The 25,608-nt window shown below is 41.4% G+C and overlaps 1 protein-coding gene across 7 annotated transcripts in view; it reads left to right on the top strand.

The window, feature by feature from the left end:
* The window catches only part of BEND7 (BEN domain containing 7), a 103,643-nt gene that overhangs the window by 58,494 nt on the left and 19,541 nt on the right, over positions 1–25,608 (top strand). For 3 of the 7 annotated variants that reach the window (XM_033957854.1, XM_033957851.1, XM_033957857.1), the window contains 5 exons: positions 3,557–3,865; positions 4,813–4,935; positions 9,603–9,871; positions 17,035–17,260; positions 21,218–21,337. In XM_033957854.1, the coding sequence (XP_033813745.1) occupies positions 3,557–3,865; positions 4,813–4,935; positions 9,603–9,871; positions 17,035–17,260; positions 21,218–21,337 (1,047 nt within the window). Of the gene's footprint in view, positions 1–3,499; positions 3,866–4,812; positions 4,936–9,602; positions 9,872–17,034; positions 17,261–21,217; positions 21,338–25,608 lie in introns of all 7 variants that reach the window. The other 4 variants (XR_004540593.1, XM_033957853.1, XM_033957852.1 and 1 more) reach the window with 4 other exon arrangements.

Below are 25,608 nucleotides of genomic sequence, written 5' to 3' on the forward strand. Positions count from 1 at the left end.
GGGGAGCGCATCTGGATGGTCTTCGCACTCAGGGATTCTGGACCAGTGCGGACCGACTCCATCAAATCAATCTTCTGGAGCTCAGAGCCAACTTCAATGCTCTTCAAGCTTTTCAACATCTGCTTCACGACATGGTAGTCCTCATTTGCACAGACAATCAGGTCACCATGTATTATGTCAACAAGCAGGGGGGCAAGGGCTCGGCCTCCCTCTGCCAGGAAGCTCTCAGAGTCTGGGATTGGGCAGTTCGCCACAACGCCTTCCTCAAAGCTGTCTACATTCAGGGAAAGGACAATGTCTTGGCAGACAACTTGAGTCGTCTACTCCAGCCTCACGAATGGACACTCCATTCCACGTCCCTTCATCAGATCTTTGCTCTGTGGGGAACGCCTCAGATAGACCTCTTTGCGGCTCCCCACAACTTCAAGCTGCCTCAGTTTTGCTCCAGGATCTACACTCCTCATCGCCTCGAGGCAGATGCTTTTCTGCTGGATTGTGGGAATCGCTTTCTGTATGCGTTTCCTCCTTTTCCTCTAATTCAAAAGACTCTGGTCAAGCTGAGGTCCGACCATGCCACCATGATTCTGATAGCTCCTCAGTGGCCCCGACAGCCTTGGTTCTCCCTTCTACTTCAACTCTGCAGCAGGGAGCCATTCCTCCTTCCGGTATTTCCTTCACTGCTTACTCAGCATCAGGGATCTCTACTTCATCCCAACCTGCAGTCTCTCCACCTGACAGCTTGGTTCCTCTCAATGTAACCCCTCACCAGTTTTCCCAGGCGGTGAGGGATGTCTTGGAGGCTTCCAGGAAGCCTGCTACTCATCAATGCTACTCCCAAAAATGGACTAGATTTTCTTCATGGTGTGTTTCCAACTCTAAGGAGCCTCAGCGAGCCTCCCTATCCTCTGTGTTGGACTATCTTCTACACCTGTCTCAGTCTGGTCTTAAGTCTACTTCTATACGAGTCCACCTGAGTGCTGTTGCGGCTTTCCATCAGCCTCTACAAGGAAAACCTCTCTCTGCTCATCCTGTGGTTTCCAAATTTATGAAAGGACTTTTTCATGTCAATCCTCCTCTCAAACCTCCTCCAGTGGTTTGGCTTCTCAATGTTGTCCTTTCTCAGCTGATGAAACCTCCTTTTGAGCCTTTCAACAAGGCTCCACTAAAGTTTCTCACTTGGAAAGTGGTTTTTCTAGTGGCCCTCACGTCTGCTCGCAGGGTCAGTGAGCTTCAGGCCTTGGTGGCGGATCCTCCTTTCACAGTATTCCATCATGACAAGGTAGTCCTCTGCACTCATCCGAAATTCCTGCCTAAAGTGGTCTCTGAATTTCATCTCAACCAATCCATTGTACTTCCAGTGTTTTTTCCAAAGCCTCATTCTCATCCTGGAGAATCAGCTCTTCATACTCTGGACTGTAAACGTGCTTTGGCTTTCTACCTGGATCGCACCAAACCACACAGAACTGCTCCTCAACTTTTCGTCTCCTTTGATCCAAACAAGGTGGGACAACCTGTATCGAAGCGCACTATCTCCAACTGGATGGCGGCTTGTATCTCTTTCTGCTATGCCCAGGCTGGTTTGCCCCTTCCCTGTAAGGTCACAGCCCATAAGGTCAGAGCAATGGAAGCTTCTGTAGCCTTCCTCAGATCGACACCGATTGAGATTTGTAAGGCTGCCACTTGGTCCTCGGTTCATACATTCACCTCTCATTATTGTCTGGATACTTTCTCCAGAAGGGATGGACAGTTTGGCCAAACAGTGTTACAAAATTTATTCTCCTAAGTTGCCAACTCTCCCACCATCCCATTGAGGTTAGCTTGGAGGTCACCCACTAGTGAGAATACCTGCCTGCTTGTCCTGGGATAAAGCAATGTTACTTACCCTGATTGATATATTTTAAGTTTCAAGTAGCCCTGATTGAATCATGGCTAGCTAAAAGGTGTTAATGCCTGATTAAGAGGGTGCTACTTGAAACTTAAAATATATCAATCAGGGCTACTTAAAACAGTTTCCCTGCACTAAGGGTCTATCTGCCTTCCCATGCCAGGGTCAGATTGATATAATCTCCCAGAGGCCTCTAGGCTGACAACCGTAACAGTTGTTATCCAGGGACAGCAGGCAGCTATTCTCATGTCCCACCCACCTCCCCTGGGTTGGCTTCTCTGCTAGTTACCTGAACTGAGGAGACACGCCCGGACCATCGGGTGGGAAGGCACTGGCGCATGCGCGGTGCGGGCATCTCAAAACTTCTGAGTTTCTTCAAGCAAGACATGCTTGTGAGACGTCCGTATCGGGGCTCTGTCGGATGACATCACCCACTAGTGAGAATAGCTGCCTGCTGTCCCTGGATAACAACTGTTACGGTAAGTAACATTGCTTTCACCTAACCCCCACAAATGATAGATTACAAAGAAATGTATATTGAAATAAGATCCTCTGTATGTGTCGTGTTAGGATTAAAAACTTATATTGCTAAATCTTGTACTGTAGCGTTGACGATTTTAACCTGTAAACTATATATTACAAATATGGGTAGTAGATCCCTAGTCATGTCTAGGAAAAATCCTGTACAAAATGTATCTAGTCATTTTAGGAAAAATCTTGTACAGAAAAAAAAAATTGTACTATAACTATGGCAAATGTAACCTGTTAACTGTATGTTATGTATGTTAACCTGTACCTGTCCTGAGCTCTTTGGGGATGACGGGATAGAAAATGAATTAAATAAATAAATACTCTCTAAAACTTCTCGAAAATCCCAGCCAGTAAGCACAGTTTTCAATTGAGCCACGTTCTTAAAGCAAAATATGCCAGCTTCACCACTCTGGCTGCTTGCACGCTCATTGCCAGTTTCGCATCAAGTATTGTTCCCAATAGCATTTGCCATATTTCTTGCACCTTGCCTAAGAGAGTTTCTTTCTGGAGTTTATAATATGTATAGCAACTTTATCAAGGTGAGCTTGAAAATTAATTCAAGCCCGAGAAATATATCTGTACTGCCACATTCTTTTGGTCTGTACTGTATTGCTTGGTACTTGAAAATTGTTCTCTTTCTCCACCTGACGCACAGAATAATCGCCTGGCACTGACATCCCTATAATCAGTGGTGGTCTTGTGTTTTGCTCCTTTACTGTCCAGCTTTCTTGCATCAAGGTTTTATCAGTTGGAATGTTGGTAATCAGTTTATCAGTTTATCAGTTGGTAATCAAAACCTCTTCATCAGGGATGAAAGCTATGGTTGCTGTTGGCCCTCCCCCCCACAGGCCCACCAATATTGTGGCTGCTACTGCTGCCACCTCCATCTTCCCCCTCCTCCTCTTTCCAGTTTACTACTGGTGGCTTCCTGCCATGCTTACAAATGGCTTATTGTGCTTTGCTCTTCATTATTGCGATAACAGTACTTTTTCAAGTCACCTGCTGTTTTTAAAAATATCTGTTTAACGTGTTTCTCAATAGTAAAAGTATTGTCTGTGATCTTATTTTCTGCTCTTATTGCAGTAGGTAACCTGGGTTCCTGTATTTGTGCATTTTGGATTTTCAGTAATCTGTTTTCAGCAGGTGACGAAGGCCTGGAGATCCGAAAACAGATCACAGGAATGAGACGGTTACTGAATGACAGCACTGGGCGAATCTATCAACGAATTGGCAAAGAAGGGGAAAAATTGAAAGAGGAACCTCAAGAGCTAGAAATGACATGGGGCAGACAAAGCCCGCCTTCTCCCCCCAGGCCCCGAGACAATCTCCAGCCAGCTCGAAGCACTTCCTGGAATGATGTATCGCCCCAGACAAGCTATTACTCAGGGCAGTATGGAACCCGGTCTAAAACAGTACACAATCAAGTTAAAACTGCAGTAGCTTCCAATGGTATGATGTGCTATTCATAATTCTAAGACTCCTACAACTCTGAATCTCATTTTATAAAAACAGTAATGCTCTATCATTGTGATGTAACTGTAGAGAGTCAGTCGTAGGTGGGTCCTTTTTTTCACTGATAAGTTTACTTTACCTGCTCCTAAGGTTAAAAATGTCAGATACAGGGCTGATGTTAAAATTGCTAGGCAGAAATTTGGGAGGGGGCTTTCTCCTATTTGAGGCAAGTTTGGAACCCCCTGTGGCATGGGGTCCCAAAGCAAGTAATAATATATAAGGGAGCAAACTTAATACTTACAGCAAAATAATAAGTTTGCTAATGATAAATTGCAAAAAGGGGTGATCCAGGAAAATACTTCTTAACAAATAGAAAACGTGTTATTATTTAGGCCCAAAGCAAGTGCAGATGTGTTGGGTTTTAGAATCATATTAAACTCTTCGCCAAGTCAGCAGATGAGAAGCTCTCTGAGTTCAGATTTTTCCTTCTAACTAATATTCTTATCTCCCCATGCTCCACCAACCTAGCTGTGATTTAACGATAACGTTATTGCCTAGTAAAGCTACTAGTCACATCTGATATGAACATTACTAACTATAATTTCTACATCTCTTTGAAGTACAAAATCACAAAGGTGGATTGGATGAAAAGCACAGGAAAATTGCAGATTTCTATTGTGTTTTTGTTTTTATTTAATTGTAGTGTTTAAATTAACCTCCCCTTTGGTTGGAATAGAACTAAATAATGTCCTGCTCAAGGTCATCGAAGAGAACCTTCTAACAAGCTCAACCTTACTCAGCATCGTCCTTTCTTCTTTTTTCCCTTTGATACTATTACATTTTTTAATGATATTTGTTTGTGGTGGTGTACTGTTATGTATATGTATTGAACAGTCATTGATCGGTGTTTCTTGTGAACAATTTCTTTCCATTTTTTGTTATAGGAGAAATCCCAGTGCTGCCTTCATCATCTGGCTCCAGCTGCTGTACCTGTAGTTGCCAGCCCACACTGCAGGCCATCCTCCAGGAGTTGAGGGCCATGAGAAAGTTCATTCAGATTCAAGCAGGTACAGTGGGGTTCGGGGGGGATAAAACCAAATTTCCTTTGATCAGGGCAGGATAAACTCTTTGCTGAGCCCTAGGCAAACAAGCACACTGGGTCCTCCTGTGTTAAAACTGTCAGAACTGCAAAAGAGGAAATAGCAAGGAAGAAGGGGGTCGGGGGAATAGCTAAATCTCTGAGGACAGCAGTTTCTCTGGTCCTACCCTATTCATCTCTTCCCTTCCCCTCCCCTCCCTCCACCCAATTTCTATTTTGCAGAAGGGAGTGAGAGGGAGAAGTGATTATTGCCTGATTTTTTTACAATTGCAGCTTCTAATGAAACTACACATCTACTCTGCCCGCCTCACTCAGCTTGCTCTTATTACTCATAACCTCTGTATCCACTCATCCCCCACCCATTCACTGACTCAAACTCAGTTCACACTGCCACTCTTAACCACTGCATTCACTCACTCAGCCCTTCACTTCCCCCATTCACTCATTAACTCACTCTGCCATTCGTAATACTTTTCATCTACTCAACCCCACCCCCACTCATAACCTTCCGGGCATGTAGTTTCCTTGCTCGGCTCACTCAGCTGCATCATCCACTAATAATTTCCCCCCATTCTCTCAATCACATATTCCGCCACTGCCACTCAACACCTTCACTCATTCATTTAGTCACCTTGCTAATCACCCCCCAGGTACGTACTCCTTTCATGAAATGTTCCTTAGTATAGTGGTTAGAGCATACATTTTTCAATGTTTTATTCTTTTGGATTATTTTCCTGACAAAGGTTAATATGTTAGAATAAGTATATTAATTATCTGTTGACAGGTGGTGGTTCTTGTTTATCCCTTTGTTTTATTATTGGAAAACAGCCTTTTAGCTTTTGACTCACACTTTTGCAGATGACTATCCTGCCTCTCTCTCAGTGGAAACCTTAGTGATTTTGTTCCACAGAGAGCAGATTAATTAGCCATACATACCCTGCCACGTTCCATTGTAGAGAGAGTTTGCTTCTTACTAGGCTTGCTTAAAGTCCCATGTGTGCCCAGAAATGCATTCTAGACTTTTTCAGAGAGCTGTAAAAACTCTTGCCATTGGCATGTTAGAGTGACATTGCCCAATTGTGTAGTTGATTTATCATGTTCCCCATGGAAGACACTGGTAGATAAGCAGCCAGGTTTCCTTTATCCCTACCAAGCACTATTGCTGAAATGGTGGGTTATAGAGGGAGGAGGGTGAGGGGCTAAAGAGAGAGGGATTCCCCACCCTCAGACTCATGATACCCTATAACCCCATCAGAGCCAGCCTTGATTGAGCTGTAAACTAGAAAGTGACACGGGGAAAATATTTGTCCACGAACTTGGTCCCCATCCCTGTGAGCTCTGTCTCTGTGAGCTCGGGCCCTATCCCCATCCCATCCCCACAAACCATCTCATCCCATTTCAACAAGCCTCAAATAGTTTTATACTGAACTTATTTTATTCAAGTATAAAAAGAAACAATATTCTATACAATTGTCATTTTATAAATTAGAGCTTTGGCTGCTGAACTAGAGGAAGAGATCTTCAGCTGGCAGGGCTTTGTTTATAAACGTTTATCAACACAGCTACAATACTATTTTATCCTAAAGCAAAAAATAAAAAAGAGAAATGTTTTTCTACCTTTGCTGTCAGGTTTCTGCTTTCCTCATCTTCTTGTCATTCTCATCCTTCCATCCACTGTCTGCCTTCTCTCTGCCTCTTCCATAAGGCTTCTGCTCTATTTCTATGCCTCTACCAGAAACTGTTTGCTTCTCCCTTCCATCTCTCCCTCCCCTGCCTCCATAGGTCTGGCACCCATCTTCTTCCCTCCGCTCCCCCCATAGTCTGGCATCTCTGTCTTCTTCCCTTCCATCTCTCACTCCCTCCCCCAGGTGGTTTTTAGCATTTCTCTCCTCCCTTCAGATCTGGTATCTGTCTCCTCCCCCTCCCCCAATGCTCTGGTATCTCCCTTTCCCTTCCTTTTCTGCTCTTCCTACAGCTTGCCACCTCTTTCCCTCACCCCTTCCAGTATCTCACTAACTCTATCCTCTTTCCTCAATCCATCATGTCCCCTCTTTCCATCCAGTATGTGCTCCTCTCTCTCTCTTCCCCACTTCCCTTCAGCTCTGTTCCCCTCTCTCCCCACTTCCATCCAGCATCTGCTCCTCCCTCTCTCTCCTCTTCCCTTCAAAGTCTGCACCCCTCTCCTCCCCACTTCCTTCCAGTGACTGCTCCCTTCTCTCTCCTCCACTTTCATGTATTGTCTGCTCCCCCCTCTTCTTCCCATTTTCCTTCGGCATCTGTTCATCTTTCCCCTCCCTCTCCACTTCCTTTAAGTATCTGTTCCCCTCTCCCTCCCCCCCCCCCCGCTTCCATCCACTGTCTGTCTGCTCCTCCCTCTCTCCCCACTTCCCTTCAGTCGTTTGAAAATCTGTGACCGAGTGAATTGATTGAGCCTGTGATTTTGAATGTCCTGGTGGCCCTGACGCAGTGGATGTTTGAAATTCCCGCGAAATGCTGGCCGCGTCGGCAAATAGACACTAGTGACTGAATATGCTTTAAAGACAAGTCAGCAATAAGTTAAGTCTTTTTGGTCTACACTTTTTCAAATCCTGGCTAACATATACACAGTATTCCCTAAAAGTTCTTGAAGTTTGGGGTGAAGGGTCTAGCTTCATTGAAATGCTTTAGAAAAAGTTTTTAAAAAGTAAATACCGGCCAATGATTGGAGCAGGAGCTGTATAACTACGCGGATTATCTCAGTTTGTGATTCACTGCTGTGCGTAGGCTCCGATTCTGAGGCCATAGCCTTTCAAGTCTGTTGGGCTAACAATACTGATGTGTATTGTCTGGTATTAGCGGTATCTTATACTATTTTTATAAAATAAACCTACCAGGATGTTTGGAAAAAACACCCAATTGGGTAGGAAAATCGAATCAAAAAACCAATTCAGTAGGCTGAATCGAATCAAATCAAATCAAATTTTTTTTTCCTGAATCGGGCAGCACTAGTTGGCCCTCTTTCCCTGCTCCCCAAGAAAGCAAAACAAAAAAAACCCCAAATTTTGTTTTGCTGCCCTGCTGTATGGCACTATGATTGGGAAGCTGCCTCACATGATCCTGTGAAAAGGGATTTGAATTTAGCTCATTCATTTTCAGCAGTAGTTCAAGGCGAGGCACATTGGGTATTTTTACAGTCTTTGGAAGGTTTACTATTCAGATTTGGACTTGAAGCAGTGGAGGATTTAAGCGACTTGTACAAGGTCACAAAGAATGTCTGTGGAATTTGAGCTGTGGCTTCCTTGATTTTCACTTGGCTGCAGTTTGAATATTAGACTTTTCCTACAAAATAGGATGATCACTGCAGTCCGTTCCACAAGTTAAACGTAATTCCAACATACAAGGAGTTAAAATAATTAAGATATGATAGCATGATATATATTGAGTTAATATAGCAAAATAGGACCGCTCAAACAACGATCGTACAGATCTTAACTGTTTAAATTTAAAGAAACATTTCTTGACTATGCTGTTCACTAGTGGTTGATATGTCTACATAGAATCTAACAAAACCCCCAATAGTTTAAAAGTACACTCAATTACTAGTTTATCTGTTGTATTGAGAATAACACTGTTAGGAAAAGACGGGTCTTGCATACCAAAGCATTTTGATCTTAGATGAATATCAAGCAAGATAAAATTGTTGAGGCCCCTTTTGCCAAAAATTCTGATTATATTTCAGTATATATGGTATTTCCAAAAGATTGTGAGGGATCTTCCCTCCTCCTGAGCGCCTTCAAAGTTGACGTAATAGCCTCAGTTCAAAAACCCCTTTCCCAACCCATGCATTTCCTACAACAATCTAGATGTCAGACATCTGTTGTTTGGGTTGGTTGTAAGTAATTTCTTGGTTAGCATTTTTTTTTAATGCAGAACGTAGTATGTAACTTTTTCTTTTTCTTTCCATTTCTGTTTTATTTTAAACCATTATTTCACATGAAATACAATAAATCAAAATGATTACATTTATTTTCTCATCTTTCTGCTGCCCCCTTTTCATAAACATGATTACACGTGCAAAAATGCCTCCTTTTTAAGTAGCTTCATGCTTCTCCTCAGTGATTAAAATGATGGCTAGGTTGAAACTATTTTCCTCCTTGTATGCAAATAGAGTATCACATGTGCCCCCCCAACCCCTCCTCTCCCCCCCCAAAAAAAAGAAAAACCTTCTGTGGCAACACATCTTGGCTTCCTCTTCCAGCACTGGATACTGGAGGATAGAGGAAAATGGGGCAATCCATATACCACCAGCCCCCTCTCCTCTGTTGATTGTGCTCTCCTTGGATGGCCCAGTTTGCTCCAGCATGGGGGCAAGAGCCATTCATACAGCTGAAAAGATTCAGGAGGGGGCTGCGAGTGACAGCACTCACCTGGCAGTCAGTGCATCTCTCTCCCATTTCAAAGCCAAGACAGCAAGCAGTCTCTAGTTTGAAAGTGATTTCTTCTTTTTGCAGCGTATATGCCCCTGGATAACTTGTGAGCACTGTTGCATGTCTCTTCAGAGCTTGTGGAAGATGTTACTGATCCTTATTCTTTTCTGCATTTCTTGTTTAGTCAACATATAGTACAAGATAACGTGAGCTATTTTGTTTCCTATAGCTGCCCAAAACCGACTGCAGGCTCCACCTTCCTGCATTTGTGCCCAGCGGTCCACAGCTGTACGAAAGAGAAACAAAAAGAAAAAAGGGCCCCAGAAGGTGGCAGCACCTGTAACAGTTGCCAGAAAGCCCAGCCTAGTCTCAAATGAAAGCAAGCTGACAGCAGTCCTGGAATGTTCCCGTCTCCCGGGGGCAGACCACATTTCCAAAGAGGAGAGCAATGCTTCAGGCTTTGGAATTGTTCATGAGGCCGCCTCCTCCTCCTCAGATGTAAGTTAATATTCTGAAATGTTCCTCAGTGGTAAAAGTCACTGTGTGCAAATGAGACCTTTATTACTCTCATTTATGGCTTCTAGATGAATCTGCATATCTTATTGGTTAAAATCATTCTTCTGGCAGTGCCTTGAGTCTGCAAGGAGCTGCCAAAAAAGGAACTACAGAATTTTTTCACCTCTGTTCATGCAGGATAAAGCTCCTTCATTATGTAGCCTTCTGACTTACTGGCTGCTTAAATGTCCAAAGCTGCCATCCTCAAGTTCAGCCTGTGTTCTGCATTCCAGAGCAGGTGGAATTAAGAAAGTATTTGGTAAAAAGATATGATTTGTAAGAATTTGACTGGGAAGGAGAGAAGTCAGAGACACTAGCTTTTCAGTTCTGTACACTGATGCAGTAATCTCTGCATTTTTAAAGCTAATGTAGTGTGTGAGCATCTGCTTCATATATAGACAGATAGATTTTACAGTCTTCTGTCATTTCCACATCATGTGCTTCAACTGTGCGGTACTTTGGAGGCCTGGCTTGTCAGAGATTTAGGAGTCCAGATCATTTTTACATTGAATGTTTGGTTGTGGTAGGGAGAAATTTTTTTGTGTGTTTGTTTTATTTTATTTATCTTACCCAAATTAAATTATTTTACTTGGTCCAGCAGTTTCTGCATTAAGTTCCTAGCAAAAACTGGAATAGGCCACCTTAGGCTGCAATATCATGAGCTTTTACTCACAATTGTCTTAAGATTTTTCCATATTTTATATACCTGCCTCAGAGCAAAGTGCTTGGTTGAATCCACACAGCCACGGCTCTTTCCTGGACATGATAAATGGGCCCTAGGGCTAGCTTCTAGATATTGCTATTTAAATGGTGGCCAATATTCCCGTCTCCCCTTCCCTGTTATCCCCACATCCATCCCCAACAGGTCTCACACTTGGTAGCATCTGATTCTCCAAAGCCCTTCTCCTATTCTGCGGCTGTGGGGGGGAGAGCACTTAGTAAATTTGGCATTGAAACTCTGGTGTTTTGAACATTTGTACTGTCCTTTCCCTGGGGAGTATAGAGGACCACTTATACTAATGAAGTTATACTCACCTCAGTCCCATGTGGATATATTAATGCAAGATCAGTGGTCAGCAAGACTGAAACTATAAAAGATCTACTCAATAAATTACAACCTAGGTTTCTATTCCTAACCAAAACATGGATACCAAAGCAAGATGACTCCAGATTACAACCACTGTGCCCACTAGGCTACAAAATCACCCACCTATTGAGAATTGGTTGCCGGGGGGGGGGGGGGGGGGGGGGGTGGCTGGAAATATTGCAGAAATAATTTTTCACATCAAAATCAGGGAATCTATAACTCTTTTCTCACTAGAACTACTAATGGTAGAAATAAACAGTGACTCTTGCCAACACCCCATCTGCTGCATACTATTCAAACCTAAGCTTAACTCAGAAATTAAAGTTTTTTCTTGCCAGTCCGAATGATAATATCATGGATAGAATACTTCAAGATCTTGGGTGTAACATTAGTTTGTCATTTAATTTTAGAAGATCATACCGATTCAATGACAAAAAAATGCTTTGCGATTCTTTGGAAACTTCAAACCATTAAAAATATTTCGACCTAGCTTCTTTTAAGCTATTGGTCCAGTCTTTAATTCTATCTGCCCTTGACTATTGTAATATTATTTATTTGGCATCTCATTAAAAAACTTTAAATAGAATACAAGTACCTGTAATACAAAATACTGCAGTTCATTTGATTTTGGGTTAAAAAAATATGATCACGTGAGCCCATTTTATTAACATCTTCATTGGTTGCCATTTGAGGCAAGAATTCTGTTTAATTTTGGTTGCCTTTGTTTTAAGTACACGTAGTGCTTATTTGTTTTCCTTCTTTGAAGGGTTGTATCTATAAGAGATTCCTAGATAGAACATTATCATTCCAATGGAATAAATGTTGAACTAACGGCCTCTTTTACAAAGCCGCACGGCAGCAGCCCTGAAGCCCTTTAAATCTCTATGGGCTTCGGGGCCATTAGTGCAGCGCAGCCGCTAGCAGGGCTTTGTAAAAGAGGCTGTAAGTATATCTCAAATGCATTTTCTTACCAAACCTTTAGAAAGTCAATTAAAACTTACCTTTTTAATAAATTTGTTTGATTAAATCTATAATGATGATTTTCTGAACTTTTCCTGATGAATTTGTCTGAATCTTATTATGTTGTCGTAATTTTGGAAATTTTTGTAATATCGCTGTCTGTTTACAGTCTCTTCCTTTGTAAACCACTTAGAACTGTTTGCGGTATTGCGGTATACAAAAATAAGGTTGTTGTTATTATTAACTGTTCTCAATATTAGATAGCCTTACCAACACAAAGAAGATCACAAATAGCAACATCCCCTCTATTCCAACAGCCCCAGAACTGGCCAACTATTTTAAAACAAAAATTCATTCCACATGAGACCAGCTACCCTCCACCAATCCAGCCAGACCTACTGCAACAAAACCACCTATGGAAATACCAGCAAATAGATCTTGGAATGATTTGGAAGTGATTACATTCAAAGACACAAACCGGCTTCTCTTAAAATACTCCAAAGCATACTACAGCCTTGATGCCTGCCCATCTTACTTACCTCCAACAACCATAGGAAAAATAACCCAATGGCTCAACTTATTGCCTAAAAACTGGCCTTTCCCCAAATCAGGAGAAGGAATTATCTTAATGCCCATTCCCAACAACCAAAAACTCAGTCTCTTTGATGTGATCAATTATCAGCCAGTAGCTTCCATTCCTCTATTCATCAAAATGATGGAGGGATATGTAACAGAACAACTTGAATGTTACAACACTTCAATATCCTCCACCCATCACAATCGGGATGCAGAGAAAATCACAGCATTGAGACAGTGGTCATGGCGCTAGTAACATATAGAAAAGAACTACCAAGCAAAGGTCACAACGCAATCGTAATCCAATTTGACCTAATTAGTACATTTGCCTAGTAGACTTTGAGCAAATGTCTGAGATCTTCAATGATTTTGGATTCAACGGCCTGGTCCTTTCCTGGTTCCAAGGTTTCCTCACCACTCGGCATTATGTGATAGGTAAGGATGGAGAACTTTCTGATAGCTGGCACCCTCTAAATGGGTCCCCTAAAGATCCTAACTCTCACCAACAGAGTTCAACCTAGATCTCGCACACATACATGTAAAACATTTCACCTATGCAAATGACATAACAAATATACTAGCTATAATAGCTTCATTAGTCAAAAAATGTGTCCACATCATAGAAAACTGGACCTCAACCCATCACCTCAAACTAAATAAGAATAAAGACAAAATTCATTTGCCTAGGACCCGTGACTGACTCACGCTACACTCCAAAGATCACAGTAGATGACATAGACTTCCCATTAGAATTACAATCCCGAATCTTAGGAGTAGAAATTGATAACCACCTATCAATGAAGAGATCAACCCATCACTTCAAACTGCTTTAGATATCTTTTCCATGGGTTGCTTTTGAATAAGGTTGGAAAATAATGAATTAAATTCAGTTTTCTAACTTGAAAGAGGTGTTCCAGATAATTATTTGTGGCTCAGATTAAATTAGGACCAAATGACGAGCACTTTTCCAAAACTCACTCAGTCCAAATTTTTTTTGTCAGTTTTGAGCTTTGCGATTAATTTTGCTGATCAAAGCAAGATTAATTTACTGGAGCTTAGTGTTGTACCAAAGCTCAGAAAAAGGCTACAGTAAATGAATTTTGCCTTGATGAACAAAATTAATCACATAGCTCAAAAGTGATAAAAAATTGGACTGAGTGAGTTTTGGAAAACTGCTCTTCAGTTGTTTGTTTGTTTGTTTTTTTTGGGGGGGTTGTTTGTTTGTCACTGGGACCATTTGTTCATCAGCTTTTGTTAACTAGGCTAACAGCTGAAAAAACTCACATAGCAAATACATTATTTAGAACTGTTGTTTAAATTGTTGAACCAAAAAGGAAAGAGTCCTGCCCCCATCTGTGCTAGCAAATAAAAATTACAGGATTTAAGTTTGCAAGCTGTGCTCTCTTGTAGATAAATAGACAGGAAAATTGCACCTTTCTGGAGCAGTAAATTGGTAATGAAAAGGAGATTGCTGCTAATTCGTTTAGTCTCTAGCACCAGTCCAACTGCTCTGATTAATAATAATAATATAACAGAAAAAGCTTTTAGAGTAATGTTAATGGTGTAGCTGCCCAGGGCTATTTGTGTATAGCACTAGGTAATTAATAATGTTGGGTTGCTAAGGGACAAGTTAACTGACGCACAGCCTTCATACTTGCAGTTAGGCTGTATTCCAGGGTGCTGGTTACAGACAGCACTTGCAGCTTCCAGCCATGAAGACTTCATGCGCTGTGTAATGGGTTTAGCCACAGGTTCACATGCTGTAAAGAGTCTCTGCATGGCAACTGATAGCTGCTCTTGATGTGGGTTTCATAGGGAGCCTCTGTCCCCTTGATCCTGGGATTTATTTACGGCATAAGGAGGCTTATATTCCAGAAGCAACAGAAATTGATATGCAGATGCAAGACTAAAAAGTGTTCACTATATCCAGGGCTGGACTGGCCTGGCCTGACCACTAGACAAACTGAGAGGCTGATAAAAGAAAGGCTTGCGGTAGAGCCATGAGCATGCAAAAAACTAATGATATGCAAGTTTGAAACATGCAGAACCAGTGCATTAATCAGGAGAAGCCAGCTGGGCACATATGCACAAAGGTTTCACAGTAATCGCAGCTGTTTGTGCACATGTCCAAACTATAATGAAATTGTGGCCTGTTCTTCTGCTCATAAATAGTAGCCTTACTAAAATTTCTTGCACTTAAAGTATTGTTTATTGGAAGCTTCTATACTGCTTCTAATGACTGGGGAGTCAATTCTGAGCAGTGTGTATGAGCTTCAGTAAAGGTGCTGATATGTGCATGTGTCCAAGTGAAAGTGTGATCTGTTACCTCCTTTCTCTTAAACATATAGGCACTTCTTTCCAGTTGCAAAAGAAAACAAAACTGCCAATTAAATATCAAAAACTGGTATCAATCCTCTCTGCTTACCTATCCTAGGGGACCCAGCCAGTTGGGTTTTCAAGATATCCCTAATGAATATATATGAGGCAGATTTGCATGCCTGTCACCTCTGTTATATGCAAATATGCCTCATGGAACAGAACACGCTTTAGCCAGGATAGAACACACTGCAAATGGAACAGAACATGCTTTTAACCGGCGGTTTAAAAACCACAGGCTTGCACTGTGGGAAGGGCGGCAGAGAGCAAGAAGAGTTGGCAGGGACAGGGCGGCAGAGAGCAGGATAGTCAGCAGAGCTTGCCTTCTTGTGCTTTTTGCACAAAGGAGATGTGTTTAAAATGTTTTATTTTTGTTTTGACACTGGGATTTCAGGGCTGCAGGGCTGGGATTTCAGGGCGGCAGAGAGCAGGACGTGAGCAGTCGCTTCTTTTTGGATCGGCCAGCCCGATTGGTGTTCCTTCTTCTGTTTAATGAATCACTGTCTTCCTACTTTGCATGCCATTTCCCCTCATTTGCATGCACGGATCGGATCGGGAGGTTAATCGGCCAGGAGGTTAGTGAATCGGGTCAGAGAAGGCTCGCAAAGCTTAGTGAATCTAGCCCTGTTCCCTGTAAGGTACATCCGTTATAGAGCAAATTCCTACTTGTTCCAGGAATAGAATGGTGAATGATTCTATAGGGTTGGCCGAAGCTATAATAATTAAAAAGAGCTCCAAGTCACATTGGGTTGGGCTAGCAGAGCCCAGCGATCTGAGGAGGGAGGGAAGCAGTACAGTAGAATGCCTAAGAGAACGAAGGATTTATTTAAAACTGCATTTCTTTTTCTTTTTTTAATTGCTAGAATGTAGCCAGTGCTGTCATAACTAAGGTTATGTGACTCGCATTACGGATAACTTAAAGCAGCAGCATCAACCATGTGGCTGGCTTACTTGAAATATAAGACATAATTAATGGTTTTCTTCTGCATATCTTAAAATAGTAGATGTATCTGTTTACAGACCTGTTGATCCAGTTTAAACATGGCCAATAAATGCATTTCCTGATTTTTCTTCTTCAAGTAGAAGCCATTCTTCTCTCATGGCTAATTGGATTAGGAAAGGAGTGATTATAAATTTGTTTGTATGTTTTATATTTTTTACTGTTTTATTTATTCTGTTTAGTTTAATAGTTTTAATACTTTACCATGACTTTACTGTATATTGCATTTAACTTTGGTTGGGCCTCACTTTGTGCATTTTTATGTACAAGCAAATAAGTTTAATGAATGAAACATTTATTTTGCAAAAAGATGAGTTACTACATAAAGGAGTCCCTGTGGCAAGACCACAGGAACTTGCAGCAGTCATTTCCTTTAGTGGCACTGCTGGACCACCAGTACTCAAGGCAGGCCCAGGGGTGGCTTACAACAGGTCCGGGAGAGGGGATGGGGGGTGCACAGCTGGATGGTCCTCATTTTTGAGCCATTTTTTGGCCCAAGTCTCTGTTTATATTTGAGTATATATTGTAACTAAGGGGTTCTTTTATGAAACTGTGCTATAAAGTGGCCTCAGTGTGCTCTTACATGGGCTTTTCCTATGTGCTAAGATCATTTTAACTACAGTAAAATGACCAATTGTGCTTTTTTTTTTTTCTTTTGCATTAATGGGTTTGTGCTAATGTCACCATTAGCACATGGTCATTAAAAAATATTACAGCATGGTGAGAACTCATGACAATCCTGTGCTAATCAACGCATGGTAACGTAGCTGCTCTGACTGATAGCACAGACGTGCCCCCCCACGCCCCCACCACCATGAGAAATCAAATACAAGTTTTTAGCACGCATCGATTTGGCTCTTACTGCAGGATGCCATTTTAAGCTACGATAAGTGCTGGGATCCCTAAGATCACTGTAAAAGCTGAAGTGACAAAAGCCTCTTGTAGTTGGAATCTAAAAATATTTCCTGTAGATCAGCATGGTGAAACAGTCTATCCATTGCCTCTTGCCCTGTACTTGGATCTAGCAGTACTTTAAGTGGGAAATTAATGCATTGTGGCGTTTTATTCAAAGAGCACTAAGATCATGCTTGTGTGTTTTTTTGGTAGCCAGAAGTGCAACTTGCTGAAGGATTTGGTGTGTTTATGGCTAAATCTCAGCTGGACTCTATTTTATCAAATTACACACGCTCAGGAAGCCTGCTGTTCAGAAAATTGGTGTGTGCGTTTTTCGATGACAAGACTTTGGCCAATTCCTTGCCCAATGGAAAGAGAAAAAGAGGGCTTAATGACAACCGAAAAGGCCTGGATCAAAATATTGTGGGAGCAATAAAGGGTACGTTCTGAAATTGACTTATTCTTTTAAACTAAGCTTTTATAGATCAATTGAGCAGTTAGACTCATTGATATTTTACTTAAATGAACCTTATTCAACTAATGCATGACACAGAGTTAAAAGTGAAATGCGGATAATGAGTCGAGTTGAATCTTCATAAACAGCTCAGTTGACTATTTAAAATCCGCGTACACCTAAGCAGAGTACAATAACATGTATTGTACATAATTGTTTACTTGTGTGTATACTGAAAAGTGGTAGAATATGTTGGTGAGTGAACTGTTCTCGGAGCTTGGGCCTAATTGCTAGGAGTACCTGGACTTGAAGCCCTGCTTTTGCAATTGGTTCTCAAGTTACCCTCTTGGGTTTCAGTTTATCTAACTTATAAGATCATGAGGAGCATAGAGAGAGTAGAGAGGGACAGATTCTTCAAACTTTCAAAAAATATAAGAACAAGAGGGCATTCGGAAAAACTGAAAGGGGACAGATTCAAAACAAATGCTAGGAAGTTCTTCTTTACCCAGCGTGTGGTGGATACCTGGAATGCGCTTCCAGAAGACGTAATAGGGCAGAGTACGGTATTGGGGTTTAAGAAAGGATTGGACAATTTCCTGATGGAAAGGGGGATAGAAGGGTATAAATAGAAGATCACTGCACAGGTCCTGGAGCCACCGCGTGAGTGGGCTGCTGGGCACGATGGACCTCAGGTCTGACCCAGCGGAGGCATTGCTTATGTTCTTATGGGAGAGGAGGAGATAGTGGATGCTGCGGATGGACCATTTGGCCTTTATCTGCCATCATGTTTCTAGGTTTCTATAACCATAAAGCTCTATGACATCACAATGCAGGTGCAAAGAGCCTTAGCCAATGGGAAGAGGAGATGCAAATGTTAAGAGCCTTAGCCAATGTGCTTCCAGAGAGCGTAATAGGGCAGAGTACGGTACTGGGGTTCAAGAAAGGATTGGACAATTTCCTGCTGGAGAAGGGGATAGAGGGGTATAGATAGAGGATTACTGCACAGGTCCTGGACCTGTTGGGCCGCCACGTGAGCGGGCTGCTGGGCACGATGGACCTCAGGTCTGACCCAGCAGAGGCATTGCTTATGTTCTTAATTATACAGTATGGTAACTTCTGTGGCTGTAAAATATTCTGTGATCTTTTAGATGCAGGTTCAAAGAACCGTGTGACTTATTCATAGATGAATAAAAAGAAAAAAGAATATACTTCTAACTGTATTTCAGAGGGTGTATTAAAATATTTGAATGTAATGGTAGAAAATAGTGCCTGACTGACACCAATAACATAGCTCAGCTTTATGTGAAATTCATAACATTTCTCCAGTGAAATTTTGTGCATGAATTTCCCTGACATCAGTGAGGTACAATCCTTAGCATTCATCTCATTTAGGGCTCCTTTTACAAAAGTGTGCTAGGGCCTTAACACACGGTAATTTTGTGCGTGCGCTAAAAACCCTAGCGAGCCCTTAATGTTTTCTTTTTCTATCTCTAGTGTTAGTGCGGTGGTTGGAGCTGAAGGACAAACAAAAGAAAGAACAATTATCCTATGACAACATATCCCCTACTGTCTTTTTGTTTATTTCTTTCTTAATAACAAAAAAAAAAAATTATAAAGGAGAACTTGTCCAAGAGGGCTTCTTCAAAAAAAAAACAGCTTCTCCACAAGTTGGAAGTTCAAGAATTTTATTTGTATATCCAACATAAAGAAAATATATAAAGTGCTGTGTTTTGCAAAAAGTGCCTGCGTCAGGTGTCAAACAATCTGATGGTAGTCTGTGCAAATAGCATCAGCAAAAGGACGATGCACCCTTAAAGCATATCCAGCAGAGGTATTTGAGCAAGCTGCATGGGGAAACGCTTTGCTTGTTTTCTGTAAGTTGGATATTGAAAATTCTTGAACTTTCTTCTTATGGAGAAGCTGTTTGTTATTTTTTTCTGAAAAAGCCCTCTTTATGAGGTTGTTTTTTGTTTTTTTTAATATATCCCTATTTCTTTTTTTGTTTTGGAGTTGAGGGACCCCATTGACAACAAGGGCTACCTAACATACTGGCTATTTCAATAAAATATTAGCTTCTATGCAAACGTCTAAGTCCGATTCTGAAGTATGGTGCTAGAGGCTCAAAGTCAGCAGCAGGAAAATGTCCATTCTCAAAAAATATATGTAAATTTTTTTCCAGAATAGTCTATCTGGACATCCAGACCGCCAGCTCGTCTATCTTTATACCACATTCTTGGCCAAAATTTTGTCCAAGTCCCAAACCTTTTGGACATTGGAAGGGTCAGCATTATGATGGACTGGCCACCCAAACATGAACTACACAAAAAGGGTATCACATAAACATCTCACCAGAATTCCATTATAGGTTATGGTGAGCCGCCCCCCCCCCCCCCCCCCAAACCCACTCTATCCACCTGTCTACAACCCCAGTAGCCCTTTTGGTTGCAGGTGCCACCTATATGGCAGTACAGTAGGGTTTTGGTGGGCTTATGAACCTGGGTCCTCCTCTCTATGGTTCACTAGCCCACACCCTAGGCTATTTAAAAGACCTGTGTGCAGCTCTACTAAGTTTTCCTTTGTGTAGATGGGCTAGAGTAAGTCTTAACAGAGATTTTGGCAGTTGGAACCCAAGCACAGTACCGGGTAAAGCTTTGGATTCTTGCCCAGAAATAGCTAAGAAGAAAAATTTTAAAAAATTTTAAAAAATAATTTAAATTGAATCAGGTTGGGCAGACTGGATGGACCATTCGGGTCTTTATCTGCCGTCATCTACTATGTTACTATGTTTACTAGGGGCTGATGTTCTGGAGACAGGTTTGTATGTTTTTATTCCAATCTTTGTGGGGGGGTGAGGGGGTCACTGAACACTGGGGGAGTGTGCAGGGGTCTCTGCAGTGGTTATCTGATCACTTTGGATACTTTTTGGGCACTTATACCTGTTTTTACATCATCTAATTCACAACATATAAGTTCTGTCCAGAAAGTCTAGTAAAAAATTTGATTATCCCTGCAGGACAACTAAATCGAGGTCAGCCCAAGTCCCGTCCCAACCACTCCTCCAAATATGCTCCTTTTAGCTCTGGGCGCACAGCAGCATTCAGAAGCCCAAAGAGTCCCTGGATACTTCGCCACTTGGATGACCTGTCTTTTAGGTCATCCAACTGCCGACTTGAGGGGGTTTTTAGATGTGTTTAAGTTTTGATGATGAGCCCCATAGTCTTTATCTGCCATCCTTTTCCATCTAGTTTACCCATCAATTCTAAAGTGATTAGGGGTGCTAACCTCAAACACAAATTAGCTCTCCTTGGAGGGTGTTGGTTCAGCATTGGGGGTTCTCAAGCATCAACACACCCAGATTGCATGTTTGGCTTTGTTTTTAGTTCTGTTGTGTTCACAGTTATACCAAAATAATATAAAGTTTGATAAAGCTACATCACTGCACTAGTCAGTCACCAATGCCAGTGCTCTCTTCCAAGCACTGGTTCTCTAGTATACTTGCAATACTACATCATTAGAAATATAGATAAAAACAGATGCAGATAATGAGATATTAGTTGTATCTCTTGTTTCTCAACTGCTGAAGGGGGGATGGGTCTTGATATACTTCTTTACACCTGTGTTTCTTAACTCGGTCCTGGACTACCCCCTCACCAGGTTTTCAGGATGTCCACAATAGATATGCATCAACTTGATTTGCATATACTGCCTTCATTATATGCAAATTTATTTCATGCATATTAATGATGGATATCCTGAAAAACTGACTTACAAGAAGATACTCCAGGATTGAGTTGAGAAATACTGGTTTACACAATCAAAGTGGTTTACATGGAGCAGTGAAGTGCTACTTCACCAGAGTCGCAAGGAACTGAACTGATGTTTTGTGGGATCCTAGTGCTGCTATGCATTTATTGCCAATGTCATTTTGGATTTTCCCTTTAGTGTTCACAGAAAAATACTGCACTGCTAACCATGTTGACAAAATTCCTGGTCCACGAGACTGGGTACAGATTCTTCAGGATCAAATAAAACTTGCCAGGAGAAGATTGAAAAGAGGTTCTGGTGAGTACAGCGTTATGGTGAGATGTATCTCAGCTCAAAAGTAACAATTGATGGAGACATGTTCCAGCTCAGCTTTGTCTGACTTCATTTTCAATAAATAGGTGTAAAAACATCCATGTAGTGCTGGTTAAAAACAATTCCTGTGCTGTTTTTAGGTCTACATAATACATGTGTAAGTTCAGTGTGTTGTCACTCTTGAGTTTGCAGTCCATAAGCTGAAGCCTGTGAAATAGCGACTAAGATGGTTAAGGGGTTGGAGGAGCTGCCGTACAGCGAAAGATTAGAGAAACTGGGCCTCTTCTCCCTCGAACAGAGGAGCTTGAGAGGGGACATGATCTAAACATTCAAGGTACTGAAGGGGATAGACTTAGTAGATAAGGACAGGTTGTTCACCCTCTCCAAAGTAGGGGGAACAAGAAGGCGCACTCTAAAATTGAAAGGGGATAGATTCCTTACGAACATAAGGAAGTTCTTCTTCACCCAGAGAGTGGTAGAAAACTGGAACGCTCTTCCGGAGTCTGTCATAGGGGAAAACACCCTCCAGGGATTCAAGACAAAGTTAGACAAGTTCCTGCTGAACAAGGACGTATTCTGGTAGGGTTAGTCTCAGTTAGGGTGCTGGTCTTTGACCAAAGGGCCGCCGTGTGAGCAGACTGCTGGGCATGATGGACCACTGGTCTGACCCAGCAGCGGCATTTCTTATGTTCTTTTTCTCTATCATATCAGGCAGCAGCAAATTGGGACTCCATACCCACTGCTACAAGATTCTGTAGAAATTATTTCTAGTTTTGGAAAATGTTAAATACTCTCTTGCTTTATAAATGAGGCCTATCCAGTGATTCTTGATGTTTTTGTCTAGTTTTTATAGCTTTTTGCTCAATAGTGCTGTTATTCCTAGACATGTGGATCTCTCTTATTAATGTTATAATCCGCCTAGAATGGACATATTCCGCCAACACTTTAAAACTAGAATGTAGTGTAATGTAATGGGAGAGGCAGCAAAAGCGGTGCTTCAGGCTTTTACTTTTGCTTCTTTCCCACTTTCAGTATATGGGAAATTAAAGAACATAAGAATTGACGCTGCTGGGTCAGACCAGTGGTCCATTGTGCCCAGCAGTACGCTCACGCGGCGACCCCCAGGTCAAAGACCAGTGCCCTAACTGAGACTAGCCTTAGGGCACTGGTCTTGTTCTCTTTTCGCTACATCTCGCCTTGTCCTTGAGGCTCATGAATGTTCAAAATTCAGCCCTATTATAGGTGGTTCTTAACCCTCCCCTAAATGGTTTTCCCTTATTTGTTCCTCTTTGTTTAATCAGATTGTTGTTCTACCCTTTTACCTGAGCCTCAAGTTAGTCATGGTTTACGTCTGTCTTTTATATGTTCTCATATTCCTATTTTTATTATTGTAAATCGCTTAGAAAATTTTTATAAGCGTTTTATCAGATTTTAAATAAAACTTGATGTTAGTCCCCTCTCTTTTTATCCCCTCCTCAGTCCGCTGGACTTGTCCAATAGGGATATGGTGTGCTTTAGATGCTGCCACAGCATAACTGTTTTCTCCTTTCTGTCCTATGTTCCATGTTAATTGCTCTTCTGTACTATTACTTGTACGTTGTAAACTACTTGGATGGTCTGCCGTTGAGCAGTATAGCAAATAATATGAAACTTTATTCTTGTAGTGTTGGAAAAAGTACTTGGAAGGATAGATGAGGGTAGGAGAATCAGTGAAATGTTTGACTTCATTTAGTTCACATTGTGAAGGAACTCCATATACACTTCTCCCTCCGTATTCACTGTGATAGGGGATTAACAGAACCGCAAATACAGAAAAAATGCAAATAACTTTTTCATGTTATTCACTATTTTCTATTAAAAACCATCGTGAATATAGTGAAACCACGAATAACATGGTGGGAGACCTGGTCTGTTCCTGAAGTAGAGGCAAAACACGGTGAAGAAAGTGCTGGGAATCAGCGATTTTCTCTGTAAATGCTTGGAATCAGTGATTTCTCTATGCAAGCTGATGTAATTTGGGGGGGGGAGCCAGCAAGCTAAAAACCGTGAATAATCAAAACAGTGAATGCTGAAACCGCGAATACAGAGGGAGAAGTGTACTGTGAAGCATGTATTCCACTCTTTCAACCCCCTTAAAGAGATGCTCACTGAAACAGATAGAGGCACAGAAGATCTTACCGATTCAAAGTGGTGTCTTTTTGTGCTAAGTATCTTAACATGCAAAATAATTTCACTTTGATTTCATTTGTAAACAATGTTACATTATATGTGTGTGTGTGGTGCTAGGTGCCATTGACTTGTGTTTGAGTCCTAGCGACTTGATGAATTACAAATCTAAAAAGAGATCAGTTTTGTTGTAGTTCGGTAAGGCCCTCCAGCATCACCCCAAGGTTGTTTTCAACATATCCAGCCATCTCATTGCAGGTCACCCTCTTCACCTGGTTCCTCTCAATCTTTCCAAACATAATGTCCTTCTCCAATGATCGTTCTCTTCTGACAGTGTGACTAAAATAAGACAGTCGTAACTTCATCATTTGGCTTTGAGCGACATAGCCAGTTTGATCTCTTCCAGAATTGATTTGTTAGTTCTTCTGTTGGTCCACAGCATTCATAAAATCGTTCTCCAGCACCAAAGCTCAAATGAGTCAATCTTCTTTCTGTATTGTTTCCGTAGTGTCCAGTTTTCACATCTATAATTGACCACTGAGAAAATAAGTGCATGGACAAGTCTGATCTTCATTTGGAGTGTTATTTCCTTGCCTTTGAATACTTTGTTGAGAGCCTTCATTGAAGAGCGACCAAGTGCTATTCTGTGGAATATTTCTTCCTGCTAGTTGCTTCTTTGTTTACGAAAGAGCCCAAGAGATGGAAATCCTTTGCCTTCAAGCTCAAAATCTTCATTATTTTCCGTGTTCATGATCTTCGTCTTGTTTATGTTCAGTTCTAATCCCATGTTATGACTTTTGGTTTTGACGTTCTCAGTAGATACAGCACGTCTTCTTTGCTGCTGGTGATGAGCGTTATATCATCTACATAGCGCAGGTTGTTTAGATTTCAGCCACCAACTTTGAAATCAACACTCTTCTTCCAAATTTGCTTTTCTAAAGATGGCTTCACCTTAAAGGTTGAACAGGTAAGGTGACAAGCTTCATCCTTGCCTGACACCAATCGGTGTTGCCATATTCTGTTCTCACTGCAGCTTCTTGATTTTTGTAGAGGATCATTATCAGCTGAGTTATTTGTTTGGATAGTCCCATTTGTGCTAGAATTCTTCATAGTTTATTATGATCCACACAGTCAAAAGCTTTGCAGTAGCCGATAAAGCAAAAGTATAGGGGCTTTTGGCATTCTTTGCTCTTCTCCAGTATCCATCTAACATTGACAATAATGTCTCTTGTTCCTCAACTTTTTCTGAAACCAGCCTGAACTTTGGGTAGTTCTTGCTCAATGTATGATTGTAGCCTTTGTTGTATTATTTTCAGCAATATTTTGCTGGTGGGTGGAATTAATGCATTCATTCTGAAGTTGTTACATTATACACTTGCATAATTTTGATGCCATCATGAATGTCATGTTCTTTTCATCTTTCAATGAAAAACATGATAGTGGGGATATAGAGGCATGCAGCATTCCTCATTACATCATAAATGATCCCTTTAAAGTAATGAATACCACACAGTAAGACATTTCTCTGGCAGCAATACAAGAAAATACAGACACAGTGTTCCTTCCATATCTCCTTCTAGCAAAGCAAGCAGATCAAATCCAAAAATGTATTTTTTGAATACTGTAATCCAAATAATTGAACAGTAGTTGCCTAATAGATCTCATGTCTCAATAAGCACATATTTAAGGAAAACATAGCAAGTTTCCTTATTCAGTACAATATTATTGCTCAGATTTAATGGCTCTACTTTCCTTTTACCTCATTTTCAATTTCTTGAATCATAAAAGAGGGGAAAAAAAAGATTATATGAGAGGAGATGGCAGTCTTAATACCACTAAGGTATGTGCATGGTCCTGTGTATGTCCTGGCTGGACATAAGAACATAAGAATTGCCGCTGCTGGGTCAGACCAGTGGTCCATCATGCCCAGCAGTCCACTCAAAGACCAGTGCCCTAACTGAGACTAGCCCTACCTGCGTACGTTCCGGTTCAGCAGGAACTTGTCTAACTTTGTCTTGAATCCCTGGAGGATGTTTTCCCCTATGACAGACTCCAGAAGAGCATTCCAGTTTTCTACCACTCTCCATCCA

Source organism: Geotrypetes seraphini, chromosome 9, assembly GCF_902459505.1.
Source record: "Geotrypetes seraphini chromosome 9, aGeoSer1.1, whole genome shotgun sequence".
Classification (NCBI taxonomy): domain Eukaryota; kingdom Metazoa; phylum Chordata; class Amphibia; order Gymnophiona; family Dermophiidae; genus Geotrypetes; species Geotrypetes seraphini.